Source organism: Hippoglossus stenolepis, chromosome 21, assembly GCF_022539355.2.
Source record: "Hippoglossus stenolepis isolate QCI-W04-F060 chromosome 21, HSTE1.2, whole genome shotgun sequence".
NCBI classification, from domain to species: domain Eukaryota; kingdom Metazoa; phylum Chordata; class Actinopteri; order Pleuronectiformes; family Pleuronectidae; genus Hippoglossus; species Hippoglossus stenolepis.
In genome coordinates, this window is record NC_061503.1 from 8,191,350 (window position 1) to 8,209,267 (window position 17,918).

General features: G+C 43.5%; 2 protein-coding genes across 2 annotated transcripts; one reads left to right on the forward strand and one right to left on the reverse strand.

Annotated features, from left to right (window-relative positions):
* The first annotated feature begins 276 nt into the window (after positions 1-276).
* tecpr1a (tectonin beta-propeller repeat containing 1a) lies at positions 277-13,955 on the forward strand. The gene is made up of 24 exons (XM_035146130.2): positions 277-461; positions 2,333-2,569; positions 3,097-3,279; positions 3,385-3,507; positions 3,587-3,706; positions 4,189-4,363; positions 4,463-4,563; positions 5,305-5,406; positions 5,546-5,694; positions 6,139-6,746; positions 7,127-7,272; positions 7,433-7,588; positions 7,857-8,006; positions 8,313-8,470; positions 8,577-8,807; positions 9,173-9,269; positions 9,549-9,628; positions 9,733-9,789; positions 10,012-10,186; positions 10,269-10,404; positions 10,556-10,648; positions 10,738-10,844; positions 11,420-11,539; positions 11,807-13,955. The coding sequence occupies exons 2-24, from the start codon at positions 2,345-2,347 to the stop codon at positions 11,966-11,968; spliced, it is 3,654 nt and encodes a 1,217-aa protein (XP_035002021.1). The 5' UTR covers positions 277-461; positions 2,333-2,344; the 3' UTR covers positions 11,969-13,955.
* Positions 13,956-14,559: 604 nt separating this feature from the next.
* Positions 14,560-16,665, reverse strand: bhlha15 (basic helix-loop-helix family, member a15). The gene is made up of 2 exons (XM_035146131.2): positions 16,510-16,665; positions 14,560-15,231 (listed from the first exon to the last, which is right to left on the reverse strand). Exon 2 carries the CDS (start codon positions 15,162-15,164, stop codon positions 14,595-14,597), a length of 570 nt encoding a protein of 189 aa, XP_035002022.1. The 5' UTR covers positions 15,165-15,231; positions 16,510-16,665; the 3' UTR covers positions 14,560-14,594.
* Positions 16,666-17,918: the final 1,253 nt, after the last annotated feature.

Genomic DNA, 17,918 nt, shown 5'->3' on the forward strand with positions numbered 1-17,918 from the left:
GTTAGACTTGATGCTCTATTATTTTATTCTACTGTGCTCTCTTGTATATTGTATTGCTGTAATCCTGGAGCAAGGCGCCACAGGAATTTCCTTTAGGAATAATAAAGTCTATATTATATTATATTATATTATATTATATTATATTATATTGAAGACCTGTAGCTTTATTTGTTCACCTGCTGCAGTTCAGTTTCTAACGCATTGGCCAACAGCGCCGCCTGCTGGACGTCACAGCCGCAAACACCTGCTGCCGCGGAAACAGCCAATGGGGGCACAGGAACACTTCCGGTGTCTCTGTGTGGCGAAGAGGAGGCACCATCGCCTGTGTATAAACAGGAGGAGGAAGGAGCAGGAATGGGGATGTGACAACCAGAGGAGGCTAGATGATGAAGATAACCCGCCGTCCATTCATTCCCTCCCGCTGAGTGAGCCGCCAGCCGGTCTGTGAGAGGAGGTGACAGGTCGGTGTGTTGGTCTGAACTCTGCTTCATTTGCTATTTGTGGAGAGCTAAGCCCGTAAGCCTGCACCCACAACCAGCCGCTGTACAAATGCTAGTGTGTAGCCTGGAGCTAGTGTGCACTCGTTCTCTGCCGTTCACAACCGCAGTGTATTAGCAATTTTGGGATATTAGGAGCTACCCTGTCGTTAGCATTGGGGCTAATACGCAGCTGCACTGTTTCGAATGTCACGAACAGGTTCGCTGATTTGATTCACCATCGTCTACACTTTGGAGCCCTGTTGTTGTTGTTGTCATCAGTGTGGTTGTTATGTGCTCGGTGACAGAGGACACGCCTTTAGCAGCAGCAGCAGCAGCAGCCATGCTGGTGTTCCGATGTTCCAGTTAAACTGGGGATCATGGCAACTGGGGATTTATTGTCTTTATTCCAGATGTTGTCGGTCGGTTGCAAATTCGTCATTTTCCCAAAGTCTCTGAAGTGCGGTGATCTACTGAAGGTGTCGTTGACATAAACATCAAACTAAAACCCATCACGGGTTAATGTAATGTGTCCGCGTCAGCATCACGTCGAGACAACAATATAAATCATATGGGTCAAAAAATAAATATATCACAAAAAACTTGAATGGGATTCGAAACGACATGGTTACAGCAGTATTAGCTTCTGGACTGATGACGATCTCATTACGCCACCGAGCTCCAACAGCGTGTTTTACTTTGTCAGCTGTATAACACCAGATGTTAAAGGAAACGCCCACGTTATCTGGTGATAGTCCCAACACAGAATAAATCCTGCATACCTAATAACGGGCTTCACAAACTGATGCTCGTCGTTCATAGGAGACACAGGGAGTTATGAAGAATACACACGCGTGGCCAGCTCCACGCAAAGTGCTTTCGTTTGACGCTGGTGATCACAACAATGCACAAACAACAAACACGTGTCATTATGAAAACATCCCTGACGTCGAGAGGAGAGGAAATGCTCTTCCACACTTTAACCCTTTGACACACAAGCTATGCAAACCCCTTCTAATGCACAAAATGACCCGTATTCATTTCCTGAGTTATTTCAAGCATGGCTGGGTGTTTCTTTGCTATATTCAGTTATAGCTTATTCGTCCTTCTTCATTTAGGAGAAGGCTCGTTTGATGACATGAAGACTCATCTTCTACATGTCATCAGAGGAGCATTCTCCATTTAGGAGAGCTGGATTCCAAGACACACCCACAACTTCAGCTTGATCCTGTAGAACAAAGTCTAGGTCCTCAGCTTCAGAGATTTCAGACTCAGAATCAAGACCAAGTATTGCCTCCTCATTTAATTCTGCCCCATTGTTTGGATTCATCCTTTCATCCAAGTTTGGTGGAAATCCGTTCAGTAGTTTTTTGCGTCATCCTGTTGACCAACAAAGATACAAGCAGGGCTGAAAACATAACCTCCTTGTTAGTGGAGGTAATAATCTATAATATATAATAATATAATACCTGCCATTGTTAGACAAGAGACAGTTGTGTCTATAAAAGTAAAGGATTAAACTGAATGTAGATGTAAACTACAAGAGAGAGTCAAGGCTGGTGTTTATAATGTCATGCCTTATCTGTGTTTGGGCTGATTAATGAAGGTTAATCAGAGAGAAACTTAAGCTCTGTGTGTTGTTTTGCATATATGTGTGGGAAAGAAGTCACAGAATGAAAAGGAAGAAATAAATAGTCAAATGAATAGTAGTTGAATTATTTTTAGCTGCTTAAATGTAACAGAGTAGTTACTATTAACTGAAACAGCCTTCATTTATCAGCATTGAACTTGACATATTAAGACAAATATATATATAGATGTTGTTTAATGTTGTTCTCTCCATCACCATGTTTCAGTCAGGTGCAGACATGCCTGTCTCCCTGCTGTGGGCAGTGGACGTGTACGGGCGGGTCTACAGCCTGTCCACGGCGGGCCAGCAGTGGGAGCTTTGCCGCGATGCCCAGTTGGAGTTCAAGCGGGTGACGGCGGCTCAACAGTGCTGCTGGGGAATCGCCTGCGACAACAACGTTTACCTGAACGTCCACGCTTCTGACCTGCCTGTCCGCTACCAGGAGCAGACGTACGAGAATCAAGTGGGTCTCATCCAGAGTCATTATTTAAAGAGAGGTTGCTTATGGCAAAACGGTTTGAGACAAGGTTAAAAATGTACAAAGAACTATACAAGTGACAAATGCTGAAGATTTTTCTGTGGGTATCCTTTATTGCCTCATTTTACAAAGCATCTTTAGTCAAAATGAAAATGTGGACTTCCCCTTGTGATTCACTGACTGAAAAAGTAAGTGCTAGACTTCCTCTGTTGCAAACTCTGTCACACCTCGCCTGTGTGACATAACAAGCACATTAACAGCTTGTGGAACCAGTTTTTAATCAGAAAACCAGATAATGCAACAGTTTACTATTCACCGCTGACTGTGGAATGGGGAAAATACTAATTAGATTCATTGTTTCCGGTGATAGCAAACTGTTTGGTATCACCAGGTGGTGTCAGCTCATGTGTGTTTTTAAAACACACTGACATTGAAACTGTACTTTTCTCTTTGTTTCTTATGATCCTCTGTTTGCTCATCATGACATCCATCTCTGTCTGTCTGTCCGCCAGCGATGGAATCCGGTCGATGGCTTCTCGGAACGTTTGCTGCCAAGCGATCGCTGGCAGTGGAGCGACGTCACGGGTCTGCAACACCAACCTCTGGACAGTTTCAGGCTTACCTCTAGCAGCTGGGAGTGGGAGGGCGACTGGTACATGGATGAAAACTTTGAGGGAGAGCCCACCGACAAAGGGGTGAGTGTGTGATGATGTTTTAGTTTGTGCCGGCTTACGTCAGCATCAGGCTCTTCCATTTTTATTCCTACATTGTTGTAATGATTGTGGTGTTTGTATGTGCAGGGTTGGAACTACTCCATAGACTTCCCCGCCGCCTACACCAAAGACAAGAAGTGGAACTCCTGTGTCCGTCGCAGGCGATGGCTCCGCTACAGGCGATACAAAGCCATGGACACCTGGGCCAAGGTAAGCATTGTACTGTGTGTTTGTGTGCGAGGCCTGTGGGTTTGTTTACCTGCCCCTCTCTTCCTGTGTGCGTTGATAGATCCCCTCGCAGCAGACAAGTCTACCAGATCCCTTCAGCGACATCAGCTGCGGAGGCTGGGAGATCAATGAGGAGCCCAGGGGCCGCCTGTCACTGTGGGCTGTGTCCCTTCAGGGCAAGGTACAGCTCACACATCCAACCTTAGCCTTGGGTATCCATGGCAACCTCCTTCAAATCTTGTTGGCCTGTAATTTACATAAACAAATTCAGCTGTATTCTGGAGAAACAGTATTTTGCTCATCTTCTCATGCACACTGCAATGCTTTACTCTGTATTTTTCTTTTTCTTTTGTAGCAATCATCATTAGTCAATAATATATATATATACACACTGATACAGCATAGTTGAGCTATAGCTTAATTTGTACAATAAAACTTGTAAAACCTACTTAGTCAAATATAACCTTTAACAACTGTGTCTAATGTAATTCATCTGTCTAATCTAATGGATGTTTAGACTTTATTTTATATACACACATCCATAAAGTGTTATTTATGGGATTCATTAGCTGTATTTGCATTGTGTGATGAAAGAAGTCTTTCCCTCTTCACTGTGTTGCTATTATACTTGATTATCTGACTGCTCCTTTTCTCCTCGTGCAGGTTTGGTTCAGAGAGGGAATCTATCATCAAAATCCCGAGGGCTCTTTGTGGGTGGAGGTGCCTCTCCCTGGTGAGGTAGTCCAGGTCAGCTGTGGCCCAGGGGACCTGGTCTGGGCGGTGCTGTGGGAGGGGCAGCTCATTGTCAGGGAAGGCATTGGCCGAGATTGTCCCAAAGGTACACAAGCTTGCTGGTGGAAGAAAGATGTGTTGTGTGTGTATGTATGTTTGTGTTTATCCTCTTTGTGGAATGTAATGTTATATTTCTGAATGCCAGGTTCCTCCTGGGTGGTGGTGGACTCTCCCAGTCCTGATGTAGGAGCCACACATGTAGCTGTGGGAATCAATGTCGTTTGGGTTTTGACCAAAGACAACAAAGTAAGAAAATTCTCTTTTGATTATAATCCTAATTAAGTACTAGATATAATGATATATATATATATATATACACACACAACTACCTTGCAATGAGTTATGATGTGGTTACTGTATGATCATTTTGGAGGCTACAGATTGTGGGGTTGTTGTTAAACTGAATAAATGCAAGGTGTCTCTGTTTGTTCCCACTCACATTGATTTGAATGTAGTGAACAAAATAACAGGAACTCTTGTCAACATAACACAGAGAATTGTTCATTTAAACATTACAGGTGTTACACCAAGCTAGTATAGTAAGATAGTTTAAGTGCATCAGTTTTACTTCCATAGCACAACCATCAGACAGATAAAATGACCTCGTGATAAAATAAAATGATAAAATGTTGAACAGTATGGCTTAAATGTTGAGCCTTTGTTGAGTCTGTTGGGGACCATTTGTGGTTCAGGAGGTAGTGAGGTTTGTCCACTAACCAGAAGGTTTGTGGTTCGATCCCAAGGTTCAAAGCTTCTTACTGACACTGAACCCCAAATTGCCCCTGATGGTTAGGCAAAGCACTCTGAGTTGTCAATAAGACTGAAATACTGCTGAATAAATACAGTCTCTTTACCATTTGGAGTTGATTCATTTCTCCAACACCGTATGAAATACAAGAAAACTGCATTAGTTTAGAGGAACATGCTAGTATGCGAATACACTATTATTTTAATGCTAAAGAGTCTTTCCCTCTCCTGTTTATTCAGGTGTGGTTCAGACGTGGTGTGAACTCTCACAACCCGTGTGGCTCAGGCTGGATCAGCATGATTGGAGAAATGATCATGATCAACGTAGGACTCAATGACCAGGTGACTTTCTATCATATCCTGCACACAACTGTGTGGAAGTAACATATTCACTACCTTCTGTCTTCTGGTGATTTAGCATTATGGTGTCAAGTCATAGGATTTGGACACATTCATGACAACCTGTTGCTGTTGTGTGTAGGTGTGGGGTATCAGCTGTGATGACCGGGCGGTGCACTTCAGACAGGGTGTGACCTCCAGTGAACTGAATGGGAAAACCTGGAAGGTTATCAATGTTCCCCGAGATGGAGATCGATCCCACTCCAGTGCCAGTGCGAGCAGCCTGCAGAGGTGGAGAAGCTTCACACACACACACACACACACACACACACACACACACACACACACACACACACACACACACACACACACACACACACACACACACACACACACACACACACACACACACACACACACACACACACACACACACACACACACACAAATCGAGTTGTAGAGGAGGTGGACAAATTAAACATGAACTCAATCAAGATAATAATGTTTCAGTTTAATACTATGACTTTTACTATGATTCAAATTAAAGTTAAAAACAAGCTTTAACTGATATGTTTATTTTCCAAATTTCACTGAAAGGTGAGGGGAACAGGTTTAACCAATTGGAGATCAGTTTTTAGTTGAAGCCATCATGTCTACATACATGCAACATTAAAGTGTTTTCTGGGAAAAGGCTTAAAAATTAATTCAGTTTCTCTCTCTCTATTCTGTTCATAGTGCTGGATGTTACTTCTGTGGTGAGGTGCGTGCTCAGTCTGTAGCGAGTGATGTGGAACTAGACACAGAGAAAGAATCTACAGATGGAGCCCCCGGATTTGTCACATCTGACATCCCAGAGTCATTTAATGCCTCTTCAGACCACACCTCTGACCAGCCCTCTGACACCCCCAAACCCTGCATCCCCAAAGTCACCAGTGACAGCTTCATCTCCGATCTCGTCTCTGATCGAGAGGCCGCGAAGCCCTTAAAAGATGTTGCATCTGACGCTCCTGCTTTTCTGGAAGAGGAGAACATCTCTGGAGAAGGAGAGGTCACAGCTCCCTGTGCTGGAGCAGCTGTTTTACAGAGTCAGTCTAGAGGTCCTGTCAACCCCCAGTGGAGTAACGTGGACCTGGAGGAGACGCAGGTCCAGCAGGCACAGACTGGAGCAGTGATGGAATCCTCTGACACTTGCAGCTTGTCCTCTGTGGCTACATACACCCTTGCCATTGAGGACCCCTATGGGGTAGATGAGCACCCCCTGTGGGCCTGGGTCAGTGGAGGAGGCTGCTCTGTGGACAGTCATTCCCAACTCAGCTGGTTTAACTCCCCTGGGAATTCTTCAGGTGAGTTTAGTTAGATAGCTGATAGGGATGTACATTTCGAATTTGTGTCTGAAACATAAATTATAACCACACACCTGCAGCGCTAATGTGCACTCTCTAACACACACACACACACACACACACACACACACACACACACACACACACACACACACACACGTGCACGCCCACGCGCACACTAACTTGTAGCTTTAATGCCAATAATAAAAATGATGCAAGATGTGTGATGTACTGCCTGGGCAGGCAGGGTTAGCATGTCCACATTTCCATTCCATGTCTGCAGGAAAGCTGTGGTGCCATTAATGTTTAAAATGTCTATAGATTTTATTTCCTTTATGTATGTTAGATTTTGATTTCTTTTACTGCTCTCCTTCCTCCAGGTTTGGTTCAGTCAATCCAGTCCATGAGTCTGTCTGTAACTCCAGCTCAGACAGCTACCTGGAAGAGACAAATCTTTGAGCAACTAAGTGAGAGGACCAAGAGAGAGATGGACAATTTCAGACATTATGAACAAGCCATAGAACAGGTACAGGTGCATGTGCTCTTGCACAACTGCAGGAACATCTCCTTTTTTCCTTATGGCTGTCACATGTCATACTTTCCTTATGTTGTTCCCTTTTCTTCCTTCTTTCATTCATTAATCAATATATCCATTTATTTGTCTGAACGTTCACCCCCCTTTACAGTCTGTGTGGGTGAAGAAGGGGACCATGCAGTGGTGGAGAGACTGGAAGCCACACAAGTGGATAGACATCCAATTTGCCTTAGAGCAGTTCTCAGGACCAGATGGCAACAAGGACGGCATCATGTTCATCTATTACAACTTCAATGAGGAGAAGAAGGTGTGCGTGTGCGTGTGCGCGTGCGTGCCTGTGCAATACACTCAACTGGCTTATGTGCCTTTTGTGATAGAAAAGTTTTTTTTGTCACAATGCTTATACATGTTAACACAGTAGATTTGCACTGAAAATAGAATGACTCATTTAACTTAACAAGTGCTGCTGTTCCTCTCTTTCGATCACTGCCTCTTTTGTCTTTCTTCCTCTATTTACTTTTTTACTTTCGCTCTGCTTTTTTCATTTCCTCCCTCTTTGCTCTCCCTCTCTCCAGTACCTGCATTCCTTCATCAACGAGATCACCATCCTGGTTCCTGTGCTGAATGACTCCAAACACACTTTTGCCATCTACACTCCTGAGCGGACCAAACAGAGGTGGCCGATCAGATTGGCAGCTGCCACAGAGCTGGAAATGCACGACTGGGTTTGTCTAAAAACTGCACAGCATGCTTGATGCAAGAAAGATTTTAAAACCCAATTGTTTCATCCAAACCATCACTCATCTACTGAAGTAACAGTATAACATTATTAAATACACATCAGTATAATGTAATAGATTTTACTACCCTCGGTGATAAAGTAACTGCCATGAAAAAAAGAGATGAATTATAGATGGTAAATTATTGGTTCTAATGTGATTCTACAGTTTCATATCATCTTTCTGTCTCTTTTTATCACATGTGTCTCCCTCTCTCACTTCCTCCCTCTGCCTCTACCTCCCTCCCTCCAGCTGGCATTGTTGAGTGTGTCATCCTGCGACTCCAGGAGAATCGAGGGTCCTCCCTCCAAACACGCCATCTGGTCCATCACCTGTAAAGGAGACATCTTTGTCTGCGAGCCCTCTCCTGCTCTGGAGGCCTTGCCTTACCCCACACCCTGCGACCAGATGTAAGAATCAGCCAGAGAGAGAATATAACATAAGTTTTGATAAATAAGGATGTAAAAGTACAGGAGTTTCCCATCTCAACCATTACCACTCTTTCACTCTGTCCAGGTTCTGGCGGCAGGTCGGAGGTCACCTGCGCTCGGTGGAGTGTAACACTGTTGGGATAGTGTGGGGGATTGGCTATGACCACACTCCTTGGGTCTACAGCGGAGGCTACGGAGGGGGCTTCTTCCAGGGACTGGCCAGCAGCACAGATAACATTTACACACAGACCGATGTCAAGAGTGTCTACATCTACGAGAACCAGAGGTGGAACCCAGTCACGGGCTACACAAGCAGGTAGACCACTCGCTCCAGATACCTCTGAGATTAAGATTATAAATCGGTATTAAGTGTTAGTGAAGACCAGAAGAACCATGATGAATTTCCACTGACTTCACATTTTAAAATGTTTTGCTTACACTAAATATTACAAAATAAAAAAGCAAACCCAATTCTGCTATATAAATCCAACTTAATGGGATTTAAAGAATTTTTGCACAAGCTGAGAGGTTTTACATTCCATATTTTCTACTACATATTTAAACCTTTGCTATAACCCCATGTTATGACAAACAAATTCAAACTTATCTTCTGCAGCTGACTGTTTGTGATAGTTTGTTCTTAATTGCAAAGTTAGTCAAAGTGTGTATGCTTTGTTTCAGAGGTTTACCTACGGACCGCTACATGTGGAGTGATGCATCAGGACTCCATGAGTGCACAAAAACAAACACTAAGCCTCCCTCTCCGCAGTGGACATGGGTTAAGTACAGCTACACACACATACACATTGTCATAGCCCCCTAACCAGAACAATGTCACTCACCCAAAAATTAGTTTAATCCCCGATTAACGTCATTTAATTCCCGAATTTGTCTCCAAGCCAGAGACATACACACACACACACACAAACTCAGGGAAATGCCCTGTTGTGATTTGAAACACTATGCGTATTTGGTCTTGAATTATTATGGACATGGTGTGTAGTCATAAAAGCTGATGTGTTCGCTTTGTCTCAAGTTTCTCATCTTTTGTTTTCAGGTTTCTGACTGGGCCATCGACTACAGTGTCTCTGGAGGGACAGACAGAGAAGGCTGGCAATTCGCAGCTGACTTTCCAGCGTAGGTTTCCTTCAAGCTCATTCATGCTGCCCTCATGGTCATGACCCAACCTCACCTCTGTTTCTCTTCAATTTGTGCTTCCTCCTCCTCTTCTCTCTGAGCAGGTCATATCATGGCTACAAAACGATGAAGGACTTTGTCCGTCGCAGGCGATGGAGCAGGTACTGTAAACAGCAACACTGGAATATTAGTGTGACCATTGCCCCTGACATTTGCTGCGGGTCGATTAAGTCAGTGTGGTTAAATATATTTTGTGATTAATCATTAGGCAATAATTAACCATACCTATTACTAGTGTTAATGTAACATGCTTATCACAGATGGTTTTTGTTATAGATCATTAAATAGAAGGCACATATGATGTTTTTTTTCCTCCTACACAGGAAATGTAAATTGACCACTACTGGACCCTGGCAAGAAATCCCACCCATCCCACTGAGTGACGTGACCATTCTGCCGTGTGCCACTCAGAGCAGCGTGGACGTGGTTCCTCTGTGGGCCATCAGCAACAAGGGGGACGTGCTTTGCCGACTGGGAGTCACTGCACTGACACCTGCTGTGAGTCACATTAATAAGGCAACAGAAAAAATTTAACAAGTGTTTGAGCAGTAATTGTTCTAACATCTTCTTGATCTCTCAGGGATCCTCGTGGCTCCACGTGGGAACTGACCAGCCTTTCAAGTCCATTACCATTGGTGCTGTCAGCCAAGTTTGGGCCATTGCAAAGGACGGTTCAGCTTTTTATAGAGGATCAGTGTCTCCTCAGAGTCCTGCAGGTCAGTGGGATGAACTGTTTTATATTCTGCCTGGAAGAGGAGAAGACCTGATTCATGTTCTTGTCAACACAGAATCAGTCAGAACTTGTCAGCCTCCGATGCGGCCAACAGACATGTTTTTTATTTGTGTGTGTTGTGTCTCCCTCTGCAGGAGACTGTTGGTTCCACATCCCCTCCCCAGCCAAACAGAAGCTGAAGCAGGTCTCTGTAGGGAGGACATCAGTCCACGCTGTAGATGAAAACAGTGAGTTACACAAAAATCTTGTTTATAAGAGACTTTTTTTTTTGGTAGACTGTTACTGATCATGTCTGATGTGGTTATTTCCTGTCCAGGTAACTTGTGGTACAGGCAGGGTGTGACTCCCAGCTACCCTCAGGGCTCCTCCTGGGAACACATCTCTAATAATGTACGCAAAGTCTCTGTTGGGCCTCTGGACCAGGTGGGTACCAGGACATCTGTACTGCACCATGAAACCTCCCTGACTGTTGATGCCCTTTACTGTCTACACTGAATTAACCGATAGATGTTGATGTGACAGCCAACATATTAATACAGCTGCTCAGTGTCTTGGGTCCTGTTCTGACCTGAGAGATCCAATCACAAGTGAACAGCCTTAAGTGATATGTTCACGCCTGACATTACAATGCGTCCTGAATGTGTCTCCTGTGACCACTTGTGATCGGATCTCTCTCTTCCCAACTCTATATGCAAATAATCAAGCACGTTTTATGGATAGATCTAAAGCCCAGGAGTGTGAGGTTTGCTGGTAAACATGAGCTTGTTGTGGACAGACTAAGGATGATCCATCAAGTTGACTGGCTTTTGTTGTTAGAATTTGACAGTTACCCTTCAACTATTTGAAGCTGCCAACATGTGAGACCTATTTAGCTTCAGTTATTGATTAACAGATTGATTGGTAATATATAAAAAGGTATTTCTGTAAATCGTGACGAGTTACATCTTGTATGTTGTTTGGTGGGTGACCTCTGTTGGTTTGTTGTTGTGTGGGTGAAGGTGTGGATCATAGCAGACAAGGTGCAGGGCAGCCTCAGTCTGAGCTGTGGGACAGTGTGCCATCGACTCGGGGTGCAACCCATGGACCCTAAAGGACAGTCGTGGGACTACGGCATTGGGGTAAGTCATCGAGGAAACTAAACTCCTATGTGCCATTTATCAAGGCTCTGTCTGTGTGGCCACTCTCTGAATTACATTTTTAACTTCAATTTGCAATCACATATTCTATACCTACCACATTTATTGAACCCTAAACCCCATCTTTTCAATAAAAATAATAAAATGGTAAGGACATGACCTAACATGACCCTAAGTGTTATTGTTTGTTTATTTGAAAAAAAGGATAAATTCCGAGGCTGTTTTCTTCCTCCCCTGTCCATCTTTCAGGGTGGATGGGATCACATCACGGTGAGAGGAAACTCCCTGGAAGCGCCACGCATCCGTCTTCCCTCTCTAACATGCGAGTCCTCCCCTGCCCCTCAGAGCCCTCTCCTGGTCGGGAGCGGGGAGGTCAACGGCAATGCTGTTGGATGCGAGACGCACACATGAACTCCGAGGCGCACACAAAACTGTATGTAGACATCCTAAACCCTGTCACCTGTGAATTTTTGTTCAAACCCACTTTAACATGTAACGCTGAGGTAGCAGCAGTGACAGTTCAACCTCCACAGAACAGCCTTCGGTCTTTACGTCACGTGTCAGTAAAGCAGAAAGTTTAGATTTTGGGCATTTTCAATGACCTCTGATAACTTGGATGCAGAAATGATTCTCTCTGCAGACGTCCTTCAGTCCTGAATATTCATTGTATAAAGTGTTCATGTCCTCTGTACATTTCTGTGTAATTTCTTTGGGCCACTGCTTGTTTGTTTGTCTCTGACGCTGAACTCAATGGTCTTAACACGTTAATTTTCTTATTTATTCATCATGATGAGATGTTTGAGGGGTCTCTGGAAGGGTGAGGCTTTTTAGAATATATTTTATAATGTCATATAGAACTGTATATGGAAACATTAGTGTGCATGGATTACAGTCTGTATTGAACTGATAGCTCGAGGGCTGGTATTGTGTACAAAGTAAAACAAAAACATGTTTCATCCTAGTCTGCAGGCAACACGTCAATAACACAATGTAGAACAGTGTAAAGTCTGATTACTCTGTGATCACTGGATGAAACGGGCAATGTTTGATCCAGGCTGCTTCTATTGTCACACACACACACACACACCGCTGCAACACTTCATTCCAGTGTGTGTGTGCGTGTGTCACCCACAAGTTTCTGAAGGGACTTTGTGTAGTCTACATTTAGGGTAACTGCATGTTACAGTCCTGCTTGTTTGGCCAGAGGAAACCACCATAGCTCAGTGAGACGACCTGAGACACCAGTAAAAGCAGTTTATTAGTCTCTTTTAATAGTAAAAGATAGAGTCTAATAACTACTAATCTAAAATGTGATTGAGAAAAATATTTAGACTTTCTACTTGAAATTTTTGTGTAGAGTAGAGCTGGAGTCCTTTCTGGAGTCTGTATGTAGCAGCTGTGACAAGCTCTGTAGTAGCTTAATTTGCCTGTGGTGGTTCCTGATTGGCTTGTACACTTTACTAGTGATCTGTTTGTCCGTTTGGAGGTTTATGCAAAAACTACTGAACCCATTTGGTTGAAACTTGATAGAAGGGTGGGATATGGGCCAAGAAAGACGTGTTGGAGCAGATTCTGTTAAGGGGAGAGATCCATGATTTTTTGTTTTCACTTTCTGTAACATTGTGAGATTTGTTTTCATCATTTCTGTGTATTTCTCAAGAAATAATGATCTTGATGGGGGGAAAAAAATCTGGCATATTTGGGCGAATGATATCTGAGTGTGCAGCTAGATTGAATTTCAAGGGGGACTGATGGGCTTCGGCCGAGGTACGAGTGCCATTCTAGTTTTGACCAAGATTTAAATGTTATTTTCTAAAACATAAAAAAAAGATGATGTGACTATTTTGTTGCTGTCATGGAGTAAGTGCAATGTCTAGCGTTGTAAATAAGGGAAAACATGTTGATTACTTGTATAAGTCTTGTGGTTGACTTGCTAAAACTGAACCTTCCTCTTTCTCAGGAGTTTCCACTTTCATGTCGTTTACTTTTGTAGTCAAATGACTGAGCAGTGAGAAAAAACAATCGTCAGAAAACACTATATTTTTGTTATAAATCTGTAAGATATCAGTGTTTTACAGTGAGTGTAGTCGGTGTTGCAATGGTAGTATCTAAAGCTGGAATAGTGTATGTACAGTTGTCAGAGCAATTCATTTTCAATAGTTTTCCATAAAGAAATATTCATAAACCACACACACTGATGAATCGCTTCCTATGTTCACCCAAGTCGTAAGTGGATGTCTTAATATGAAGCAGCTAAATGTTAATATTGTATTAACTGAGAATATCTGTTCCTCTAGAGAGCAACATGTCCGTGCTTGACATCATGGGCTACATTTCTCGGGTGTTGTGCATGGTTAAAAATAACAGTTCTTGTCAATAAATAAATGTGTTTATTGAACTCGTCAAGTATCTTCATGTCTCCTCTCCTGCGCTTTTTTCACCACAAAGTCCTGCCTCAAGACACAAAAAGTCAAATAATATACACTGAAAACATCTCCTCTGCCTCGCGGCCACTGTACAACCCGCAAGACGAGTACATCGAGTTCTCACATTTGTGGTAGGCCGTCAACGTGAGCAGATGAGCAAACACTTTATCTCGCTTCAGTATTTCAATATTTAGGGGCTGCTGCTTGCATTTCTCTTCTGCCTGGATGTGACAGTTATGACCTGAGGCTACGCTCAGCAGCTTTCACAACAGAAGACACAAGAAGATCACAAGATAACACAAAAAGAGAACAGCTCCCTGCCTCAGCTCAAACCAAAAAAAAAGAAAAGAAAGGACAGAATGGCGAAAGGTTAGCCCTTCCTTTCTGGTCCGACTTTGTGTCTGCAAGGTGAATGGTCCTCAAGAGTCTCCATGTTTTGCAGCAGGGGCAACTTCTAGACGGATCTCTTCCTGTTAGGAGTTTGCTGTCACGTGTCTATGATGTGGAACAGCTCCTGTCCCTGCATCATTTCTGAGCAGATCTCAGAGCAGCAGGACCGATGCCCTCTTGCCCCCCCCCCACCTGGCCTCTGACCCACCTCGCAGTCACTGTTAGCTGCGCTGGCCGAAGCTGTGCATGTGGGTGAGGTACTGGGTGAGATCGTCCTCCCCGTCGTCCTCAAGCTGCTGCTGGTAGCACTGGAGCAGCTTGGCGGCACTGGCCTCTGATGGTACCCCACCAGTGGGCAGGCAGGCCCCTGACATGTCCACGACGACGGTGGTGAGAGCTTTGATGTAGTTCTTGGCCAGGGTCAGGGTCTCGATCTTGGACAGCTTCTTGTCGGTCTTGACGTGCGGGATGGCCTCCTGCAGCGCTTGGAAGGCGTTGTTGAGTTTGTGCATGCGCTGGCGCTCCCGCTCGTTGCTCTCCAGGCGGCGGAGGCTGCGCTCTTTGGTGCTGGAGGAGTGCTGCCTCCTCCGCCTCCCTCCGCCGGCTCCTCCCTGGCGGTTCCTGCCCCCGCTCCTCAGCGACCCCCTCCAGGAGCCGCCGATCCGCACCGATGCCTCTGAGCCCTCCTGCTCGCTGGAGCCAGGTTCTGGTTCCGTGTCCGGCTCTAGTTCTGGCTCCGGGTCAGACCAGGTCCTGCTGGATGGTTTGACGGCCTTCCTTTTGGACTTCATCCTGCTGCTGCCTCCTTCTCTCCTCTCCTCCTTCTTCTCTCTGACAGATCTCACTGCTTCAACAGGCCTGGAAGAAAAATGTGTTTAAATTCAAAACTATTTGCACAGAGTTTAACCTCAGTTGGCCTGTAACCCCCATTTACTCCATAGGCCTCGCTCCAACTCATACAGCCTTGCATCCTGTTGTATCTAATCAGCCTCTTGCAGTGTGAAAACTCCATGATGTTGGCCTGTTAATCTACACCTCTCTTATCCCCACAGTCCTGAGATAATGCCCATTTCAAGGTCACAAAAACACAGAGAGCAGCCATGCACGCTCAGCAGCAGCAGCAGCAGCAGCAGCAGTCGGGCGAATTCACCTCTGCTGCTCTTGAACTTCACTTGAACCAGGGAATGGTTTGACGTGAAATACTGGAGCCAAAACATGACTAAACAAACGTCCTGATGTCAGAGGTTATTATCATGGCTAAATGTGCCGTGGCTCTGGATTCACAGGGAATTGACAAAAAAACAATATTGTTAATTATCGCTATATATATGTTATCAATAGCAATATAACCAAAGTCCTATTCATATGGATGTATTGATAATGCATTGTGTAAGTACAATGAGGAGGAATAACACATGATTCATCTACCTCAAGTGTTTTTCATTCTCTGTCCATAAAGACGAGTTTAAAACAACAAAAGTCTGTCTTTAAACTTACAGTAAAATACACAACTCCTTTTTCTTCCAGGAAATACACACCTCCTTTTTCCTTTCTCTTTTTTTATTTTGTCTTGGGGAAAAAAAATGTACATCTACGTCTGCACAACGGAATAGACTTCAAAACACGAATATGTGGACACATGAGGACCTTTAAGAACACAAAGGTCTCACAGATCTTGATGATGAGATGTAACTAATAGCTTCACTTCTTTTTTTTTTAAACTGACATTAGCCATTTCATTAAGACTTTGAGGACCCTGTCTGTTTTTGTAAATTGAGAGAAAAACGTTTTTTTTAAAGTGACATTTATCGTGATGAATATTAATATCGACTCATGAACGTGTTTATCTCAATAAAATGTTTGCATATCACCCTTCCTTACTTCAAAGTATATATTTTTAAATATACTGATATTTAAATTTAAAGCACTTTTACACAAAGGAGTGCACATGATGAAAAAACCCTCCACATCACCCCTTAAAGAGTTTTTCCTCCTCACTCTTTATCTCCCTAACACACATTGTATCACCCCAACGGTTTTAATAACTGAGATAAACAGGCTCCAGTGCAATAGAAACAAAGGACGTGAATGAACCACCATGACTGAATATGTGGTAAAAAAAAATAAAAGTCTTACCTTGGAAGTTGCACTAACTTTCCTCCTCCTCAGTGATCAGAGCGTCACCACTCACACTCCATACAGGCAGAGGGAGAGCAGAGGCGCGTGCCCGAGCCGCACACTCCCGCAGGTCATCGTCACATGTGATCCACCTGTCGCTGACTGAGGTACACGTCGCGCTGCTCGGCCAATCAGAGGAGGCGCTGCAGCCCCCAGCCTGATGCCCAGATGTTCCAGCAGCCTCCTCCCCCTCCCCCTGCTGGACACTTTCACTGCATCATAGGAAACTGCACCGAGTCCCGTTGAGATCTGTTTTAACCACAGTAGCTGTAGTATTGCACATCGTCAACCAGGACAAAGTGAAAGTAGCAGAAGTGCTCTGTAAACTGTTGCATTCAAATGTTTTACTAGTAGACTAAGCCACACGAGGTGGGCCTATTTAAAGGGATAGTTCACCCCAAAAAATTTAAATTTCAGGGGTAAACAGTGTTGCAGCCTAATCCGATACAATTAAAGCAACTGGTGACCATTTCTTCGAATTTTAACTGATCTGGATACTTTGGAAGTTTAATCTATAAAAAGTCAAATAGACCAATGTAGTAAGTGATGGAACAGGTATCCAAATTATTTACTTAGACAAATTACACTGTAACAAAAACACTATTACAAGTATGAGTCTTGTATTTCAAATTGTACTGAAGAGTACAGAAGTAGGCCATAAGCTACACAGTGTAAGTATTAAAAGTTAAAGTACTCATTGTACACAATGGATCTAGTCTGTTATTCTTAAATCCTTATTATTGCTAGTATAGTAGAATATTGTATAGTAGTATAGTATAGCCATATACTATAGTACTTATATGTTGCAGTAGTTAGTAGTAGAGCTAATTTTAAATGCTCTGGATACTTGTGAAGTTTCATCCATCATTATATTTAATCAAATGATCATGTGTCTTATGTTTTAAATATGAAGTCTAAAAACGACTTTTTTTATTATTAGTTACTTTACAATACTAATGGCCACTGATATTTGTGAAGAAAGTGGCATTGGCCCCTTTTGTACTATGATAAAAAAGAACTGTCTATCCATGTCCAAATTAAATTTCCATTGCTTATTTTAATCATGAGCACCAGACTGTTCTACCACAATACAACAGAGTGAATTAAATGTTTTACCACCTGAAATACAGATGAGATAGTTGAAAGATTAAGTAAAAGACATAAACACTGCAGTTTCTGGTCCACTCCTTTAATTCCAAGCAGTTAACGTAATTTCCATTGTGGCTTATCACCTAACCCCTGCTTTGCTTCATTTGAATACAGTCCTCGAGGCCGCACCTCAATGTACAGAGGCAGAGCCAGGGCTCATTTTAAAATATGTCACATCATTTGCTTTTTACCAGGAAAAAAAACTCACTTCACTTCTG